Source organism: Mus caroli, unplaced genomic scaffold (assembly GCF_978045245.1).
Source record: "Mus caroli unplaced genomic scaffold, Mus_caroli_1 scaffold_13, whole genome shotgun sequence".
In the NCBI taxonomy this organism is placed as follows: domain Eukaryota; kingdom Metazoa; phylum Chordata; class Mammalia; order Rodentia; family Muridae; genus Mus; species Mus caroli.
Window position 1 is genome coordinate 64,307,424 of NW_028227268.1, and position 21,566 is coordinate 64,328,989.

Here is a 21,566-nt window from a genome sequence, read left to right on the forward strand (position 1 = left end):
AGCATAACAACAGACACTGCAGGAAATCCACTCATTAACTGGACTTAGCCACTCCCTAAACCAGAGCACATATGTAGCAGATATGCAGCTTGGTCTTCATGCAGGTTCCCCAACAACTGGAGCAGGGACTGCCCATGACTCTGTTGCTTGCTTGTGAACCCAGCTCCCTTAATTGGGCTGCCTTGTCTGAACTCATTGGGAGAGGATGTGCCCAGGTCTGCAGTGATATGATCTGTCAGGTTGGACTGGTACTCAGGGAGACTTACTCCTTCTCAGAAGAGAAGGGGAGAGGGAATTGGGAGAAGAGACTGTGTGAGCAGGGGCATGGGAGTAGAAGGTGAGACATAAAGTGAATGAATGAATGAATAAATGAATAAATAAATGAATAAAGTTTTAGGATCTCCAATATATAAGGTATATAACACATATTCTCTATCTAAAGGAGAGGAGTGAAGGCATACTAGGGAAAGATCAGATCACAGTATGACCAAAACCCGGCAGAGACAACAACAAAGACTGCAGTCTATGTCTGGCATCTAGGATTTGAAATCCATTCTGTTCCAAAGGCTTAGGTAGCCCCACTGCTCCAGCTTGGCTGCCTGTAGCACACATAGCCTCTGCCTTTGGACCTGCTCCTCACCATGTGCGCAGTTATCCTTGTCAATGACCCACAGTTCTGTATCTCCAACATCCTGGGGTCTCCATTGCAATCTAGGCTTCACCTTCACAGCTGCATGCAGGGACTTGGACCCCACCACACATTGCCTGACCTCAGCTGCTCTCCATGCCCCTCCCCCAGTCCATCTTTCACGAGTCCTTCAAATTCAGTTCCCTGTGGATAGTTCTGCCAAGATCTGCTGCCAGCTTGGCATGGAGCCTGACTGCACTGTCTCCCACCTGACCACAGCTGCATCAGTTGTGACCCTGGGGAAGCATTTCCTAGGTAGTTGTTGTAAAGGAGCAAGAACTCAGTTCAGCCTTTCTTGTTTCATGTAATCTTGCATCTTTACATACTGGAGCCTATGATGGGTAGGGTTTTGACATCAAGATACTTTCTTATTGTCACTGTGCCTAGCACCAAGTTTCATGGCACTAACCTCTTCAACAACTACAGCTGCTTCCCTGTGTGTACATTGTTTAAACTTTAAGCTTGCTCTCACACCTATCCTCTGCCAAGCGAAATAGTCAATCATCCGTACATCTGACATCACTCAAGTTCTCAGGACATGGGCATAATGAAGCCAGAATCTTGGCCACAATATCACATGAATGGCTGGTGTCTACCTACTTCCTGGTAGAGTTTTCGTTCTCCTTTGAAATGTCATAAGCTAGGTGTCCACTGCCCACATTTCTCTCAATGTTCTTATCTCTGAGCTTCCACTAAATGTTGCAGTGAGCTCTGCTTCAGTACACTGGGGCTTTTCTATCCTAAAGACCTAAATTTTTCACTTCAGTCAGAAGACACTTCCAGAGTCTCAAGAACTACAATGTAAAGGTTTTTCCCAGCCAGGGCTTTGCTAGTTGATATCAATTTCTGTACTACGTTCTTTCCCTGGTACTGTGATAAACTACCTCGAAGAAAGCACCTTGAGAAAGTTTCATTGGTTCGCAGTCTCAGAGGAATATGGTGGAAAAGATGGTAAACATGGCAGCAAGTAGGGACTGCATGGTTTGGACAGGAGGCTGGCTGATCACATTGCAGCTGCACTCAGGAAGCAGAGCACAGGACAGGAAGTGGGGCCAGGGTCCACAACCTCAGGACCTACCCTAGTGACCCAGCTCACTGAGGTTCCATATGATAAAAGTTCCAAATCTACCCAAACATTATTGCCAATGGGGACCAAAGATTCAAATATAGGATCTGTAGGGACAGATCACCCTCAAATTACAGCCATGGGGACACATGAGGTGAGAGTATTGAGGTACTTAGCAACCCGTCTTTCAATTTAGAGTGAGTTTATGGACCACATTAATGATAAGAAGATAAAAGAGCAAAAGCAAGTCACTCATGGAGGATGCAATTCCTATTTATTTTTTAAACTTTTAGTTTATCTTCATTGGTGGGAGGGTGTCAAGGACCTTGGACATAAAGTTACAGGCAGTTGTGAGCTGGAAATTGAACCCAGAACCCTTGGAAGAACAGGAAGTGCTCTTACACTGAGCCATCTCTCTAGTGACAGTCATGGTGTGTTGTCACAGAGATAGAAAACTAAGACAGTTTGTGGAAGGCCTGACACTTAGATTTCTATTAATTACCCAGGTCTTTTGGGGGCACTATTTCCATCCTCTGAAGGGTAGCTCTAGCTAAGTCCCTTTCACTTTAAAATTTCGCTATATTTTTAAGTGAAATAGAGTAATGTTATTTTTCTTCTCTTTCTTTTCTCAAACCTCATCCACATTTCCAATTTTCAATTTGATAACCCTCTTTTATTGATGATTACTGTTATAGACATGTATGTATTTATATATAGTATATAAAATATGTATATAATAAATCATGTACACACATGTATACATACACAGCTTGTGGAGTACATTCATTTTTTTTACCATTTATTTATTCATTTTTACATCCTGATTGTTTTCCCTTTGTTGGTCCCTCTTCACACAATTCACCCCTCTTCACCATCCCTTTTTCCTCTGAGAGTTTGGGGCACCCTTGGTATCTGCCCACCATGGTGTATAATCTCTGTACAGGGTTAGGCATATCTTCCCTCACTGTGGCCTGACATGGAAGCTGGGTATGGGAATGGGATTTCACAGACAGGCAACAGACAGAACAGGTGTTTCTATTTTCATTAAATTTATCACTTTAATTATTGCTACTAATTACAAAGAAGCAACAATGACTCTGTAATATATTTCATACCAGTTTATTATTATTATTATTATTAAAATGTGGTGTGGATATGGATATGTGCACATAAGTTCTCCTGGAGTCAGAGGCCCAAGGCACCCTGGAAGTGCAGTTACAGAGAGTTGTAAGCTGTCTCACATGGGTGCTGGCAATTTAACTCAAGTCTTTTGGAAGAGCAGCAGCCAGTGTTACTAATGGTTCTTCCACCTCTCTAGCCCCACAATATATATATATATATACATATATATATATATATATATATATATATATATATATATATATATATATATCTCATGACAAGTAATTCAGTGTTAGCATATATATATGTATATATATATATATATATATATATATATATATATATATATATATATCAACAATAAGAGCACTGACTGCTCCTTCAGAGGACCCAGGTTTGATTCCCAGCATTCACATGGTGGCTCACAAGCATCTGTGACTTCAACTTAAAACGAAAACAAAAGCCAGTGATTGTCTTTTTAAAAATCTGTGCATGCAAGCCGGACGGTGGTGGCACACGCCTTTAATCCCAGCACTTGGGAGGCAGAGGCAGGCAGATTTCTGAGTTCGAGGCCAGCCTGGTCTACAAAGTGAGTTCCAGGACAACTAGGGCTACACAGAGAAACCCTGTCTTGAAAAAACAAACAAACAAATCTGTACACACTGACAATCACTGGCTGTATTCCCAACACTAGTTTGAGGCTATTCTGGTCCACAGAGGGAGCTCCAGGATAGCCAGGACTACATAGAAATGCTGCATACATACATACATACATACATACATGCATACACATGCACACACACATATAATCTTGTTCTTAAAAGATATTCAGAAAGTTTCTTGAAATAACATTATTGCTTTTAGCATTTATTGTATATTAGCCACGGACAAAAGGCAAACATTGTCTACAGATTTTTAAAGCAGAACCATTCTGGGTCTGTTTTTCTAAATGTCCTTATCATAAGTTAGCAAGGGTGATCAACATAAATTTAAGCATGGGAGATCGACATAGAGGTGTGCGTGGAAAGAGACAAAGTGCATTCTGTCAGACAGATCCATTGATGATGTTTATTACAAAGTCATAGTGAATTTGGGGAATGGTATTAACAAAAGGAATCAGCAAGACATCATTAAAGAGCCTAGAGAGCTTGGAAATCTCATTCATGTGGTAATAATCAAACAAGCATCAAGGCAAGCATTACGTTGGCTCCCTTCCTATTTCTTTCAGAATTGACCTTAAAATATGTCACATTATAAAACACACACACACACACAGACACACACACACACACACAGAGACACAGACACATTATTATATAACAGTTGCATCTGCAAAAGAAAACCAATAAAATATTCCAGATTTCTGCAAAATTCATGCATAGGTACAGTTGTACTCCTAAACTACAGAAAGAGTTTCCAGAGCAAGACAAGTGCACAGCAGGCAAATGTACAGGCTCCCACAGTCGGAGAAGCCATAGTTCCTTGCATCAGGGCCAAAGAAAAGAAAGTTCTGTGGAAAGCCAACCCAGGCTGACAGGCAGCCAGAGATGCTAGGGCCTGGGACAAAGCCTGTCCATCTCTCTCAGAACCAACATTTAGATTCAGATCATCAACTGGATGGTTACGTGCTCTTGTTCAGTCAGTGAGACAAGCTAGTGAGCTTCCCCAAGAATATCAATCCTAAAATCATCCCAGAGAGTGTCCAAGACCAGCCTCTGTATGAGTCCACAGGGTGACCCAAAGTCCTGAGTCATTATCCTTCATCTCATTTGTCTCCTCAGGGCCCCTATGACCTCCTTGTTCCTCAGACTGTAGACAAATGGGTTCAGAACAGGGGTGATGATTGAGTAGAGCACAGCCACCACTTTGTCCCTTCCAGGAGAATGCAAGGTGTGTGGCTGGGTGTAGGTGGAGAGAGTGGTGACATAGAACAGGCTGGCCACAGTCAGGTGTGAGGAGCAGGTGGACAGAGCTCTACTCTGTCCCTTCCCTGAACCCATCTGGAGTACAACAACCAAGACCCGAGCATAGGAAGCTAGGATGGCCAGGAAGGGGAGCAGCAGAATGACAAGTCCACTCACGAGGACTGTATGCTCATACTGGGATGTGTCTTCACACACCAGTGGCAGGAGAGATGGAACCTCACAGAAAAAGTGGTTAACCATCCTAGAGCCACAGAAAGGAAGTTGAAACACATACACTGTGTGCACTGATGCAGTGACAGAGCTGCTGCTCCAGGCACTGGCAACCATGGAGCAGCAGATCTTCCTACTCATGAGCACAGGGTAGTGCAAGGGTCGGCAGATGGCTATATACCTGTCATAGGACATGAAGCCCAGCAGGAGGGCTTCAGATCCACCCAGGGTCATAAACACAAAGGCTTGAATCACACAGCCCAGAAAGGAAATGGCCTTGGTGTCTGAGAGGAAGTTAGCTGCCATCTTGGGTACAGTGGTGGAGATGTACATCATGTCGATGATGGAGAGCTGGCTGAGGAGGAAGTACATGGGGGTGTGGAGTCTTCGGTCCAGTCTGATGAGGACAACCAGTGTGATGTTGCCCATGAGAGCCACTGCAAAGAGGATGGCGATCAGTGTGAAGAGGAAGGTGTCCATGTGTCCATCCTGGAAAAGACCAACCAAGGTGAAGTCTGTCCCACAGCTGCGGTTTCCTGTTTCCATGGCTTAGACTGAACCATCAGAGCAGATGCACTGTGGAAAGGGCATGGCCTGGTGAGGACTGTCCTTGAGGAGGAAATGACAATTATTACATGGGATAGAGTTTTGGATTTGCTCTAGGACATGCTCTCTATCCTGTGTTTTATGCTTTCATTTATTGAAAAACAGTCCTTTTGGTTATTTATACTAATTCTATTTTTGCAGAACGGGTAATAGTTACACATTCTAATGTAAGACTTTTACATTTCAATGGGACCATGTAGAGTACATGTATTAAACCAGGGGACCCTTTCCCTCCCCCTGTCATTTCTCATGTTTGATGTCTGCAAGCTCTTCTGTCTCAATGTTCTTGTAACTTAAAATATGGAAATGGAAGCAAATTTTCAGGACAGTTAAATTAAAAGGCAAAAGAGAAATTACTCTGTTTATCTGCTTTGCTTTCAAAAATTATATTCCCACCAGTAGATTCTCTTCCTTGAGGAATTAGAGCTTAGATCTTTAGCAGGGAGAATATTTTCTGGGTTCTCTCACATTTCTGATCAAGTAGAGCAGAGTTGATCACATACAGTATAATGGTTTTGTAGGTTTTTAAAAATATTTCCTTTATTTACATTTCAAATGTTATTCCCTTTCCTGGTTTCCTCTCTGAAAAACACCCTCTCCCTATCCCTCTCCCTCCCCCTCCCCCTCCCCCCATCTCACCAACCCACCCACTCCTGCTTCCTGGCCCTGGCTTTCCCCTACACTGGGGCATAGAGTCTTTATAGGACAGTTTAACTTTTAATGATTCTTTATTTTACCTCTCAATTTTTGTCATAAATAGGAATTAAGGGTCTTGTATTACCTGAAGAAGTTTGCAGTCCTTATGAGTTTAATTTATTTCGTAAAATTAACATGGAAAAGGTACAATGACATAAGAAATCAATTGGTTAGTGTTGGAAAGATGGCTCAACAGGTAAGGGCAATGACTGTTCTTATAGAGGACGCAGGTTCAAGTCCCAGTGCATTCATGGCAGCTTGCAACTGTCTGTAACTCCTCCTCCAGGGGCATCTAATGCTTTATTCTGGCTTCCATGGGTACTAGATATACAAGTGTTGCATATGACCAAATGTCCATATAAAATAAAATAAAATAAAATAAAATAAAATAAAATAAAATAAAATCACTTGGTTGAATTTGACTTAGTGCTTTTTATTTTTGAGCTACAGTGTAGAGATTTTTAAATGAAATCTATAGAACTGAAACTTTTGTTGTGTCCTGACACCAACCTGGGCTTCCCTGTATTTGTAAGGGAATGATGCTTTGGTAACAAGTGCTTCTAGATACCTGGTGAAATGGCCTGAAATAGTTTTATTTCTTGGCATGTATTTGACCTTGACTATCTGACCATGGGTAGTAACTATTCCTGAAACACAATATCATGGAAGTATTACCATGTGGCTGAAATGTTTTACTGTTTTGAGAATTAAAATGTGAGGAAAAAGACCTTGCAAACACAAAACAGACCAACTGTATAAATTGGAATTATTAAAGCAAAAGAATTTTTTCTCACCCTTTTCCCATTTTTGTAGTAGCCTGAAACAGTCCACATTGTTAACACACTTCCAATCATAGGCAAGCTATACTTTAATATTACTGTGAGAACAGATTGAGTATTACATAAGCCAGACTGGGTCTCACATACACAGACTCTGTGGCAGTAGATGGTTCTTTTAGTAATGAACTTCAACTTCAAGATTCCAAATCTCAAACTGTGACCCATAAACTCTTAAAAGTTCAGAAAGAAAAATGAGGACAATGGGTGTTCAAAGTGCTGTCAATAGGGTGTCATAGTAAATTCCCATATAATATTTTATGGAAGAGATGAGAGAGAATAAAACATCTGTGAGAGAATGTCACCTTGAAATGCACACACGATGTAATATAGAGCACATGAGCTATGCGGTTATTAGTATTGTACCAAGCTGCTACATAAAGCAAAGACAACTGCCATTCTTAGGTGTGGTCAGGCAACACCAGTTGGACTCTGCTTTTACTGTGAGGTTTTTTTTTTTTTTGTTCGTTTATTTGTTTGGTTTTGGTTTTTCTTTTTAATAGAATGTACATTGTGTTGGGTGTGTAGGTCAATGGGAGTAAGTAGGGAGGTTGAAGAAGATCTGACAGGAGTTTCGGAGGTAAAAAAAATTATAAAAGTGTATTGCATGAAATTTCAAACAATAAATGAAAACAGGGAGAAAACAGCTCTTAAAATGGTAAACCAAGGAGCTAAAGGGATCTACAACCCTATAGGTGGAACAACATTATGAACTAACCAGTACCCTCCGGAGCTCTTGTCTCTAGCTGCATATGAATCAAAAGATGGCCTAGTTGGACATCAGTGGAAAGAGAGGCCCATTGGACTTGCAAACTTTATATGCCTCAGTACAGGGGAACACCAGGGCCAAGAAGTGGGAGTTGGGGGGGGGTAGGGAAGTGGGGGGGAGGGTATGGGGGACTTTTGGGATAGCATTGGAAATGTAAATGAAGAAAATACCTAATTAAAATAAAATAGAAAAATAAAGTTTTCCTATTGTAAAAAAAATGGCAACAAAAAATGAGAAACATTTTTCAAATATTTGAAATGATCATGCCATGGCTACTATAATGTATTTGCATTTGTCTTTGAAAGATATACATACTGAAAATAATTCTAGTGTGGATGAAGTAAAAATTAAGAAAAGTTATGTGTGTGTATGTGTGTGTGTGCATGTGTGTGACAGTATGTGTGTGTATTTATATGTATGTGTGTGAAAGTCTGTGTATCTATGGATGTGTGCACACGTGTGTGCTCATGTGAGTGTGTGTGTGTGTGATACTCCTGCTGATACAGATTGTGTTGTGTCTTCAGGGGTGGAAAAACCTGATGAGGTAATGTTCAAAACATTTCTCAAACTTATTTCCTCATTTGTGGTGAAGGGAAGAGGATGACAAGTCTGATTGTCATCTCATGAAATTACCAAGGACAAATTAGGCTGATAATATACTCAGTTGTGTCCTGGGGTACTTTTTTTCTTCATGCACATAGATTATTGGTGAGCTGATAGTTTCACACTTCTAGTAAACACGTGGCGATGTTTCCTGAGTCCATGATTCTCAGAACAAAACGACTCTGGGATCTGATGAGGTTGCTTTCTGAGAACCATCTGGGACACTGATCAGGGCCTTATAAAGAAGCTTTTAGGCCATGACTTGATGTTACCATCTCACTACCCAGGACAGAGCAGCAGTGACAGGCTTTGTATGGAAAACCTAGACACATATGCACAGTTACAATGTGTGCTGCTCACAGTGTGGTGAATAGGCTACATGACTGCAAGTGTCAAATGGTAGCAACCCCCAGAGAAGCACAGTGGCACTTTCTGGTCCATCCTTGTGTGTCTCCCTTGGCTGTGGAATTAACCCCATGCCTCCCCACCATTCCTGCCATGGAGAGGAAATGCAAAACTATCCCAGGCTTTCACTTTGCTCCTGTATTGTCAGGATTCTTAGTGATAACACTCTCCCAATGCTCTCAGTGTCTGAGAGTCAGCCCTAGATCATGATGTCTGTCACTGCACAATGTATGCGTTTCTAGGATGCTTTCCATGATATTCTTTCTGCCCTTTCCCTTCTCCCATCCCCCTCCCTTTCTCCCCTCTCTAGGGTGTGTGTTTCTGGGGGTCCAACTATGGACACTGAACATGCTAACCAAGTGCCACACCACTTCTCAGCATGGGACCTTTTTTTTTTTTTTTTTTTTTTTTTCTGATCTCCAAGGTTTTGTTCTGTGACGCAGACTGGATAGGATCTTGATGTTTAATCTACACTTGTCTTGAACCTGCAATCCTTTTGCTTCTACTTTCTGAGCCCTAGGATGATGGTCCTGTACCACGGTGCCTTGATCTTGGATGATCAGACATGTTAGTCACACTGAGCCCATCAGCTCTTGTGTGTTCTAAGTCTCTGGAGCTAGACAAACCACATTTGCCATTCTTTTCCCTTCACCACACATGAGGGCAGAGGCTGGTTGAGTGTGTTGAAAATAAACTAGTCAGGTTTCTCTTCCTCTTAAGAAAAAACACAGCCCACGTAAGCAGCAGCAGCAGCGGCAGCAGCAAATCCTGAAATCTCCCCTTCAGAAGCTGATTGCTTGAGCTTCAGGTGTTTTCACATACAACACACTTCAGAAATGGATCTTTCCTTTGTAAAGGGTGTGGTGTTTTGAGAAGCCCAGAGCAGCAGGTACATCCTGAGCCGCACCTGAGGGATTCATGTCATAATCACCTCTTTTATCTGATGAAGGTCTGAAAAAAGACTAATTTAATTTTTTGACACAACTTTGTTTAGCTCATGCTGGTTTTGGAACACCATGTAGCCAAGCATAAAATCACAATCTTGTTATCCTCCTGACTCTGTCTCCCATGTGTTAGAATTACAAGTGTGCACCATCACACCCATAGTATGAAATTCTGGATCAAACAGAGGCTTGCTGCAGGATGGGCAAACAAGGTTCTGATGAACTAAATCCCTAGTCCTACATGGAGTAATTGAACTCAACATAGAGTAAATTAGTGACCTGAAGTTTACCAGGTAACAAGTCAACACACTCTACCTCAATGATTTGTAAATTACAATCAAAATGAATTTTAAAAAAATTGAGAAACAGTCTAACACCACATTTACAATCGTGATAAGCACATTTCAGGGTCCCGTCCTACAGCTCTAGAGTGCTGATGCAGAACTATCTGCCTGCGAGGTCACAGCTAAGTCCAGCAGCATGAGTTCAGCCACACACAGCCCTGTCCATTTGAACTTCACTGCTTGTCAATCCCAGACCTTACACAGAGAGAGAGATGATTTTTCCTGACCATTTTCACAAACTCAGCAAGGAGTTCACTGTCAACAAAATGAGCAGCAGCTTGGAGATGTCTCCACTACAGCACTGCCTTTTCTCTCCGAGAGCCTCACTGTTCACACAAGTCTGTACCACTGGCCTGTATGTTTAGTGTGAATTTGAACACAGATGTGCCAGTCATTCTACCATAGAATGGTTTAACCATGGACAGTAACTCACAAAGGCACCCAGGACCTGGACAAATGGTGCAACTAGGGACATGGAAATAGCAATTTTCTCACAGGAAAGTTAAAAAAAATCAAGTCAACAGTAGAATTAAATGTACTATGTATTATAAAATATTTATGGTATTTTAGACATGTAATATACTCTTCTGCATATCAGGAATATGGTAAAATATGATTACTCTTGTTTTAAAAACTGAGGTTTAAACAAGAAAGAGATGTATTTCCATAATACCCAAGAAGGAAGCCTGTGACTCTGTCAGGTCCTGCTCCATCAGGGGAGAATTCATTGGACTACCATTCCTGTGCTCGGATGCAGGAGCATTGATCCCCAGCTCTCATCCTTAAAACTATGAGATGGTTACGCTCTTCAGAGCCTGGGTAACCTGGCTGCACACACTTTCACAATGCACATATTTTTAAAGCAATACCTAGAAATGCTTCTAGCCTGGAATGAATCTAAATCAGAACATGAGCCAAGAAGAAAAGGATGCAGCGTGCAGTTAGAGGTACTGTCAGACGTACCTGAACCAGCAGGGGAGGATCCTCACTCAGTTCTGCTTCATTTCAATACTTCACTGGCTGCAGGGCTCCTTGACAGTTGAAGGATGCACTGGGAACCAACCTTCTGGTCCCCACTCACCTGAGCCTTGAACATGGCAGAGAATGATGGACCCTTTCCTCCAGAGTTCTAGGGATATGGGCAGGGTGTTGTATCCTAGCATAAACCACAATAATGACTGTGGTCTACACAGACTTTTTGCTGCAGATAAATCTTCTCTCTGGGATGTTTACAGGGAAAAAGACCTGCAAAGGCTAGCTTCCTCACAGTTCATCCCACTGAGACTCCATTACTAGATAGTATACCCATGCCTTCCTCAATGACCTTTTAAGTGAAATTATGATATTTGTGAACAATTTTTACCAAACAGACATAGGAAAGGAAAGTGATGTGTTCTGAGGGATGTATTCACCTGAGCCAAGTCATCTGAAGTAGAAAGGCTACATTCCCATTGCCTCTAATCTCAACCGTGTTTTAGGAACTATGCCTGTTCTGTGAATTTGGAAGCTGTTACTTTCGCCTTATATAAATAGACCTTCAGTCAGCACTAAATCCTGAGTGGAAATTAGAATTGAAATAAAAAGCTGTCATTTTATAACCCTGGCAAATCCTTTGGATGTCTCCAGGGATCTGGCTACCTGATGAAGGTTGTGACTTTCAGAAGTTCTGTCTCACTCCTTCTGGGAAAACTAGTTTCTCATCCACAATTAAACATGTACAGAACATGTGTTTCATTAGAACTGCTGTCTGCATTCCATTTAAGTAAAGCATTTAAAATAGGGTTCAGTATAAATGCTCAAAATTTTTGTTCGAGTTAGCAGTCACAGTTGGAAGTTTAAAAACACTGGTTCTAATGTTCTTTTATTTTGAAGGGAAAAACCTCTCTCTCTCTCTCTCTCTCTCTCTCTCTCTCTCTCTCTCTCTCTCTCTCTCTCTCTCTCTCTCTCTCTCTCATGCTTTCTCTGTCTGTCTTCTGTCATAAGCATCCACTTTCTGCTCAATAAGGTTATCTCCACAGCATGAAATGCCTGACAATATAAATCTGACAAGAAATGATCATGGTTGAAGAGTTCCCATCCCCCTGTGGTAAATCTCCTACTATTTTTGTTTAATATATTTTTTATTAGGTATTTTCCTCCATTACATTTCCAATGCTATCCCAAAAGTCCCCCATACCCTCCCACTCCCACTTTTTGGTCCTGGCATTCCCCTGTACTGGAGCATATAAAGTTTGCGTGTCCAATGGGCCTCTCTTTCCAGTGATGGCCGACTAGGCCATCTTTTGATACATATGCAGCTAGAGTCAAGAGCTCCGGAGTGCTGGTTAGTTCATAATGTTGTTGCACCTATAGAGTTGCAGATCCCTTTAGCTCCTTGGGTACTTTCTCTAGCTCCTCCATTGGGGGCCCTGTGATCCATCCAATAGCTGACTGTGAGCATCCACTTCTGTGTTTGCTAGGCCCCGGCATAGTCTCACAAGAGACAGCTATATCAGTGTCCTTTCAGCAAAATCTTGCTAGTGTATGCAATGGTGTCAGCGTTTGGAGGCTGATTATGGGATGGATCCCTGGATATGGCAGTCTCTAGATGGTCCATCCTTTTGTCTCAGGTCTAAACTTTGTCTCTGTAACTCCTTCCATGGGTGTTTTGTTCCCAACTCTAAGAAGGGGCAAAGTGTCCACACTTTGGTCTTCGTTCTTCTTGAGTTTCATGTGTTTTGCAAATTGTAACTTCTATCTTGGGTATTCTAAGTTTCTGGGCTAATATCCACTTATCAGTGAGTACATATCATTTGAGTTCTTTTGTGATTGGGTTACCTCACTCAGGATAATGCCCTCCAGGTCCAACCATTTGCCTAGGAATTTCATAAACTCATTCTTTTTAATAGCTGAGTAGTACTCCATTGTGTAAATGTACCACATTTTTTGTATCCATTTCTCTGTTGAGGGGCATCTGGGTTCTTTCCAGCTTCTGGCTATTATAAATAAGGCTGCTATGAACATAGTGGAGCGTGTTTCTTTCTTACTAGTTGGAACATCTTCTGGATATATGCCCAGGAGAGGTATTGCGGGATCCTCCAGTAGTACCATGTCCAATTTTCTGAGGGACCACCAGAATGATTTCCAGAGTGGTTGAACAAGCTTGCAATCCCACCAACAATGGAGGAGTGTTCCTCTTTCTCCACATCCTCTCCGGCATCTGCTGTCACCTGAATTTTTGATCTTAGCCATTCTGACTGGTGTGAGATGGAATCTCAGGGTTGTTTTGATTTGCATTTCCATGATGATTAAGGATGCTGAACATTGTTTTCAGGTGCTTCTCAGCCATTCGGTATTCCTCAGGTGAGAATTCTTTGTTTAGCTCTGAGCCCCATTTTTTAATGGGGTTATTTGATTTTCTGGAGTCCACCTTCTTGAGTTCTTTATATATATTGGATATTAGTCTCCTATCTGATTTAGGATAGGTAAAGATTCTTTCCCAATCTGTTGGTGGCCTTTTTGTCTTATTGACGGTGTCTTTTGCCTTATAGAAGCTTTGCAGTTTCATGAGGTCCCATTTGTCAATTCTCGATCTTACAGCACAAGCCATTGCTGTTCTATTCCGGAATTTTTCCCCTGTGCCAATATCTTCGAGGCTTTTCCCCACTTTCTCCTCTATAAGTTTCAGTGTCTCTGGTTTTATGTGGAGTTCCTTGATCCACTTAGATTTGACCTTAGTACAAGGAGATAGGAATGGATCAATTCCCATTCTTCTACATGATAACCACCAGTTGTGCCAGCACCATTTGTTGAAAATGCTGTCTTTTTTCCACTGGATGCTTTTAGCTCCCTTGTCAAAGATCAAGTGATCATAGGTGTGTGGGTTCATTTCTGGGTCTTCAGTTCTATTCCATTGGTTTACTTGTCTGTTGCTATACTAGTACCATGCCGTTTTTATCACAATTGCTCTGTAGTAAAGCTTTAGGTCAGGCATGGTGATTCCACCAGAGGTTTTTATCCTTGAGAAGATTTTTTGCTATCCTAGGTTTTTTGTTATTCTAGATGAATTTGCAGATTGCTCTTTCTAATTCGTTGAAGAATTGATTTGGAATTTTGACGGGGATTGCTTTGAATCTGTAGATTGCTTTTGGTAAGATAACCATTTTTACAATGTTAATCATGCCAATCCATGAGCATGGGAGATCTTTCCATCTTCTGAGATCTTCTTTAATTTCTTTCTTCAGAGACTTGAAGTTCTTATCATACAGACCTTTTACTTCCTTAGTTAGAGTCACGCCAAAGTATTTTATATTATTTGTGACTATTGAAAAGGGCGTTGTTTCCCTAATTTCTTTCTCAGCCTGTTTATTCTTTGTGTAGAGAAAGGCCATTGACTTGTTTGAGTTAATTTTATATCTGGCTACTTCACCGAAGCTGTTTACCAGGTTTAGGAGTTCTCTGGTGGAATTTTTAGGGTCACTTATATATACTATCATATCATCTGCAAAAAGTGATATTTGACTTCTTCTTTTCCAATTTGTATCCCCTTGATCTCCTTTTGTTGTCGAATTGTTCTGGCTAGGACTTCAAGTACAATGTTGAATAGGTAGGGAGAAAGTGGGCAGCATTGTCTAGTCCCTGATTTTAGTGGGATTGCTTCCTGCTTCTCACCATTTACTTTGATGTTGGCTATTGGTTTGCTGTAGATTGCTTTTATCATGTTTTGGTATGGGCCTTGAATTCCTGATCTTTCCAAGACTTTTATCATGAATGGGTGCTGGATCTTGTCGAATGCTTTCTCCTCGTATAAGGAGATGATCATGTGGTTTTTGTCTTTGAGTTTGTTTATATAATGGATTACATTGATGGATTTCCGTATATTAAACCATCCCTGCATCCCTGGAATAAAATCTACTTGGTCAGGATGGATGATTGTTTTAATGTGTTCTTGGATTCTGTTGGAGAGAATTTTATTGAGTATTTTTGCATCAATATTCATAAGGGAAATTGGTCTGAAGTTCTCTATCTTTGTTGGATCTTTCTGTGGTTTAGGTATCAGAGTAATTGTTGCTTCATAGAATGAGTTGGGTAGAGTACCTTCTACTTCTATTTTGTGGAATAGTTTGTGCAGAACTGGAATTAGGTCTTCTTTGAAGATCTGATAGAACTCTGCACTAAACTCATCTGGTCCTGGGCTTTTTTTTGGTTGGGAGACTATTAATGACTGCTTCTATTTCTTTAGGGGATATGGGACTGTTTAGATCGTTAACTTGATTCTGATTTAATTTTGGTACCTGGTATCTGTCTAGAAATTTATCCATTTCGTCCAGGTTTTCCAGTTTTGTTGAGTATAGCCTTTTGTAGAAGGATCTGATGGTGTTTTGGATTTCTTCAGGATCTGTTGTTATGTCTCCCTTTTCATTTCTGATTTTGTTAATTAGGATGCTGTCCCTGTGCCTTCTAGTGAGTCTAGCTAAGGGTTTATCTATCTTGTTGATTTTCTCAAAGAACCAGCTCTTCGTTTGTTTGATTCTTTGAGTAGTTCTTCTTGTTTCCACTTGGTTGATTTCATCCCTGAGTTTGATTATTTCCTGCCGTCTACTCCTCTTGGGTGAATTTGCTTCCTTTTTTTCTAGAGCTTTTAGGTGTGTTGTAAAGCTGCTAGTGTGTTCTCTCTCTAGTTTCTTTTTGGAGGCACTCAGAGCTATGAGTTTCCCTCTTAGAAATGCTTTCATTGTGTCCCATAAGTTTGGGTATGTTGTGGCTTCATTTTCATTAAACTCTAAAAAGTCTTTAATTTCTTTCTTTATTTCTTCCTTGACCAAGGTATCATTGAGAAGAGTGTTGTTCATTTTCCACGTGAATGTTGGCTTTGCATTATTTATGTTGTTATTGAAGATCAGCCTTAGTCCATGGTGGTCTGATAGGATGCATGGGACAATTTCAATATTTTTGTATCTGTTGAGGCCTGTTTTGTGACCAATTATATGGTCAATTTTGGAGAAGGTCCCATGAAGTGCTGAGAAGAAGGTATATCCTTTTGTTTTAGGATAAAATGTTCTGTAGATATCTGTTAAGTCCATTTGTTTCATAACTTCTGTTGGTTTCACTGTGTCCCTGCTTATTTTCTGTTTCCACGATCTGTCCATTGATGAAAGTAGTGTGTTGAAGTCATTGATGAAAGTGGTGTGTTGAAGTCTGCCACTATTATTGTGTGAGGTGCAATGTGTGCTTTGAGCTTTACTAAAGTGTCTTTAATGAATGTGGCTGCCCTTGCATTTGGAGCATAGATATTCAGGATTGAGAGTTCCTCTTGGAGGATTTTACCTTTGATGAGTATGAAGTGTCCCTTCTTGTCTTTTTTGATAACTTTGGGTTGGAAGTCGATTTTATTCGATATTAGAATGGTTACTCCAGCTTGTTTCTTCAGACCATTTGCTTGGAAAATTGTTTTCCAGCCTTTCACTCTGAGGTAGTGTCTGTCTTTTTCCCTGAGATGGGTTTCCTGCAAGCATCAGAATGTTGGGTCCTGTTTGTGTAGCCAGTCTGTTAGTCTGTCTTTTTATTGGGGAATTGAGTCCATTGATATTAAACGATATTAAGGAAAAGTAATTGTTGCTTCCTATTATTTTCGTTTTTAGAGTTGGCATTCTGTTCTTGTGGCTGTCTTCTTTTTGGTTTGTTGAGGGATTACTTTTTTGCTTTTTCTAGGGTGTGGTTTTCGTCCTTGTATTTTTTTTTTTCTGTTATTATCCTTTGAAGGGCTGGATTCGTGGAAAGATAATATGTCAATTTGGTTTTGTCGTGGAATATTTTGGTTTCTCCATCTATGGTAATTGAGAGTTTGGCTGGGTATAGTAGCCTGGGCTGGCATTTGTGTTCTCTTAGTGTCTGTATAACATCTGTCTGGGATCTTCTGGCTTTCATAGTCTCTGGTGAAAAGTCTGGTGTAATTCTGATAGGCCTGCCTTTATATGACCTTTCTCCCTTACTGCTTTTAATATTCTATCTTTATTTAGTGCATTTGTTGTTCTGATTATTATGTGTCAGGAGGAATTTCTTTTCTGGTCCAGTCTATTTGGAGTTCTGTAGGCTTCTTGTATGTTCATGAGCATGTCTTTCTTTAGGTTTGGGAAGTTTTCTTCTATAATTTTGTTGAAGATATTTGCTGGCCCTTTAAGTTGAAAATCTTTCTCATCCACTCCTATTATCCGTAGGTTTGGTCTTCTCATTGTGTCCTGGATTTCCTGGATGTTTTGAGTTAGGATCTTTTTGCATTTTGTATTTTCTTTGATTGTTGGACCGATGTTCTCTATGGAATCTTCTGCACCTGAGATTCTCTCTTCCATCTCTTGTATTCTGTTGCTGATGCTCGCATCAATGGTTCCAGATTTCTTTCCTAGGGTTTCTATCTCCAGCATTGCCTCACTTTGGGTTTTCTTTATTGTGTCTACTTCCCTTTTTATGTCTTGGATGGTTTTATTCAATTCCATCACCTGTTTGGTCGTGTTTTCGTGCAATTCTTTAAGGGATTTTTGTGTTTCCTCTTTAAGGTCTTTTACCTGTTTAGCAGTGTTCTCCCGTATTTCTTTAAGTGAGTTATTAAAGTCCTTCTTGATGTCCTCTACCATCATTATGAGATATGCTTTTAAATCTGGGTCTAGCTTTTCGGGTGTGTTGGGGTGCCCAGGACTGGGTGGGGTGGGAGTGCTGTGTTCTGATGATGGTGAGTGGTCTTGGTTTCTGTTAGGAAGATTCTTACATTTGCCTTTCACCATCTGGTAATCTCTGGAGTTAGTTGTTATAGTTGTCTCTGGTTAGAGCTTGTTCCTCAGGTGATTATGTTAGCCTCTATCAGCAGACCTGGGATACTAGATCTCTCCTTACTTTCAGTGGTCAGAGTACTCTCTGCAGGCAAGCTCTCCTCTTGCAGGGAAGGTGCCCAGATATCTGGTGTTCGAACCTGCCTCCTGGCAGAAGTTGTGATCCACTCACCAGAGGTCCTAAGATCTCATGGAGAGTCCTGTGTGGACCTTGGGGGTGTCCGCAGACTCCGCACCCAAGGTGCCCTGGTGTTGGCGTGGACCAGAATGGACTTGTGACCCTGGTCAGGCCGTGTTTTCTGCTACCCTAATTAATTAATGCAGTCTCAGGTGCCCTGCGATTGGATTGGAGCAGAAGTGTGTTCCACTCCCCAGAGGTCCTAAGGGCTCGTGGGTGTTCTGTGGGGACCTTGGGGGTGTCCGCAGACTCCGCACCCAAGGTGCCCCGGTGCTGGTGTGGACCGAAAGGGCTGCTGGCGCGGACCGGAAGGGCGCTAGGCATTTTTCTATTTATTTTTCTCTTCATAGTAATATTAAAACAAGGACACAGGTCTGTGGAGGGCATTCAGTGGCTAACACTTGCCTGGCTATATGAGGTCCTAGAGTCTATTCACAATACCACAGAGAAAAAATAAATATATGCATATTTACGAGGAAATCATGGAGCTCAAGATAATGTTCAGTGTCTGAAGCTAAAATATAAATCTGTATATGTCAACATTTTTGCAAATTCAGTAGTAAAAATAAAGAAATAGAAGATACCTGCCAACTCATTAACTGAATCTTCCTGTTAAGCCATTTACTTATAGCATCCTTCTAATGTCTAGAAAACCAGGCTCTTTCTTGACATAAAAGTATTGGTTAAAATTTTTTTAAAAAGACTGATTTTCAGTGGATCTTGGGTTTTAAAAAGTGTGTTACCCTGTTCTGGGTGTAATTGGTCTAGTTGTTCCTCAAATGACTTGCTTATTTTAAAGCCACACAGTAATTCTTGTGAATAAGAGAAAGAAGCAAAACAATCCCTATGTAGTCCTGTCTTTTGAACAGATTTAGTGCCCACATTTTGCTTGCATGCCATATTAAGTTATTTTTCTATCAAGGGACAAATTCTCATGGCCCTCATTTCCTGCTTGGATCTATGGGGACTGCAACACTGAGGTGGCACAGGACAACAAAAGAATGAATGTGCTAATGACCCTGGTGGGTTCAGAAGATTTCCCAGAGTGTGGAGATACAAAGGGGATGCTGGCCCTGCCTCCCTTGTGGATGCTGATGAACTCAGACTCCCATGGGACTCTCTCCAGGATCCTCTGGAGAGCACCATCTTTGCAGCTGCAGCTTTCCCCTCTGCAAGCATTGGGACCTCCAGACAGAGGGTGATGCCAAGGCAGGAGGAGGCATCTTGATTTTCTCCACAGTGACTCCAACTGCAGCACCTATGTGCATCTAACGGGGAAGGCACTGCATGTCCTGACCTCTGCAGGGACACACCTTCTGTACTGAGGTGTATCGTGCACAGCCACACCCAGGTACAATGGCTAGTAGGTCCTGAACATGGGAGCTGATCTCAGAGATCTGCACTTCTCAGCTGGTTTGTTCAACAAAGACAAGCTGTGGGCTTAGCTCAGCAGTAGAGTGCTCACCTACCTTGTCCCAGCGCCTGGAGAGTGGGGAGGTAACTCCGGGATACTGAGGCAGGACAGCAGCAGCACAGGACACACATTGTGTTGCTTAACTCTAAGTGATGCATGACTTTTTACAGGATTGGGTATAAAAGTGCTGAATGGACACAGAAAACACAAGTTGTCTGTGTCTTAATATTGAAACTAGAGTTTGTGGGGAAAAGAAAAACCGATTTTTGTCAGATTAAAAAAAGAAAGAAAATGAGGAGTGAGTTTTATTTGGGTTTCCCAACCCCACAACAGAAATAAAATGTATATTGGTTCCTTGTTGGGTGACTCAGGTTCCCTGCTCTGAAAGGGTAATTCAGTACCTGCACACTATTATTATAGTCAAACACGGGGTGAGCAGTAAGATCTTTAGTCTTTTAAATGATAAAATAATTTTGTTTAAAAAATTTTAATGTTAAGGTAAACTGAAATATTTTCTTCTGAATACTGCCAGTCCTCCTAGGACCTGGCAAAAGCTCCCAGCTTTGACTCCAATCAAGTGCAGTCATTTCTGAGATGAAGCAGTACCCATGAAGACAGGAGATCCCCACCGTCTGACCCATCGGCACCCACAGGTGACATCAGTGTGACACACTGTCTGCTCATGCTTCCAAACACACAAGCTGTAGAGATGCTTCACAGGGAAAGGACCCCTCTGTGCAGGTGAACTGCTTTGTGGTTTCCAACACAGTCTGTGAATGACTGTCTTCACCTCCTCTTGGTCTTTCTACTTGTCACCTCAATCCATGTAGGGAGAACTCGGCTCCAATTTAGTGTCTGATCCTATCCATGTTTTCCTCTGGAGCAAGAAAGAGAAAGAAGAATATTTCTCCGAGAAAACCCACCCTGCTGTGAGGCTGAGTTAACCCATGAGTAGCCTGCTCTGTGTCCAGGTGCTAACCATGCAAGGATGTGCCTGGCTCAGGCTACCCCAGCATAGAAAACTCTGCTTGGTGCATGCAAAGGTATCTAATTTAGTTTAATGTCACTGAGACACACAGCGCCCTTTTTGTAGATCAAGGAATTTAAGATTCCTTATAGATGAAGGAATTTAAAAATGGACCCAGAAGAAAACTGAAGGACAATTTTATTTTAGTAGAGTTTAAGGAATCAAAGGGCAGGAACGCTGGAGATCTCAGAAAGTGCTGGAAAGAGACAGGGATGGAAGAAGGCAGGGAGGGAGAGAAAGTCAGACATGATTTTTGCATTAGAGGTTATCAAAACAGCAGGTTCAGCAGTGATTCTCAGCAGCTGCTTGAGTTGGGTTGAGGGCGTGGTTAAAGAGCAAGAATGGATTTTGACAAGTACCTGGAAAAAGAACGTAGAGAAAAAGCAAAGGAATCTATTCTTTCTGAGTAGACAGGCTTCTCAGGGAGGACCTGTAAGCAGCTGTCCTGGGAGAGGACTCTAGGGTCTGGAAGGTGTTTCTCACTGAGGGGACAACTGCCTGCATCCTCTTATCATGTCCTCTGGAGAGAGTTGTTTCCTTTCAACTTTTGGCTTGTCTCCCTGAGGGTGAAATAAGATTTTTCTCCTTGTCATAGGAGGTCTCTGCTTTGTCCAGACAAGGGAAGCCTCTGGTGTCTACACAGAAGTGTGTTATCAACAACTAACGAAGGCCTTTGTAAAGTGTCTTACTGACTGAGCATGTTGTTTGTCTCTGAGGAGGTCACTGTGTTAGTGTTCCTACATCTCAGGGAGGTGTCCTGATGTCTGAGGCACCCATGTCTGTGTCAGAAAGGATCTTGTCAGCCATGCCTCAGAACAGTTTGACCTCGAAGCTGGCACAGACAGGCATATACCTCCAATTGGTCTGGGAAGAGTTGGCCGTGAATGGCTATTTTAATTCTCTTTTTCTCTCTATCAAGTTCTATCAATAG

General features: G+C 41.5%; 1 protein-coding gene across 1 annotated transcript; it reads right to left on the minus strand.

Moving 5' to 3' along the window:
- Positions 1 to 4,636: 4,636 nt before the first annotated feature.
- LOC110305448 (olfactory receptor 2AK2-like) lies at positions 4,637 to 5,557 on the minus strand. The gene has a single exon (XM_021177437.2). It carries the CDS (start codon positions 5,555 to 5,557, stop codon positions 4,637 to 4,639), a length of 921 nt encoding a protein of 306 aa, XP_021033096.1.
- Between the last annotated feature and the right edge of the window lie 16,009 nt (positions 5,558 to 21,566).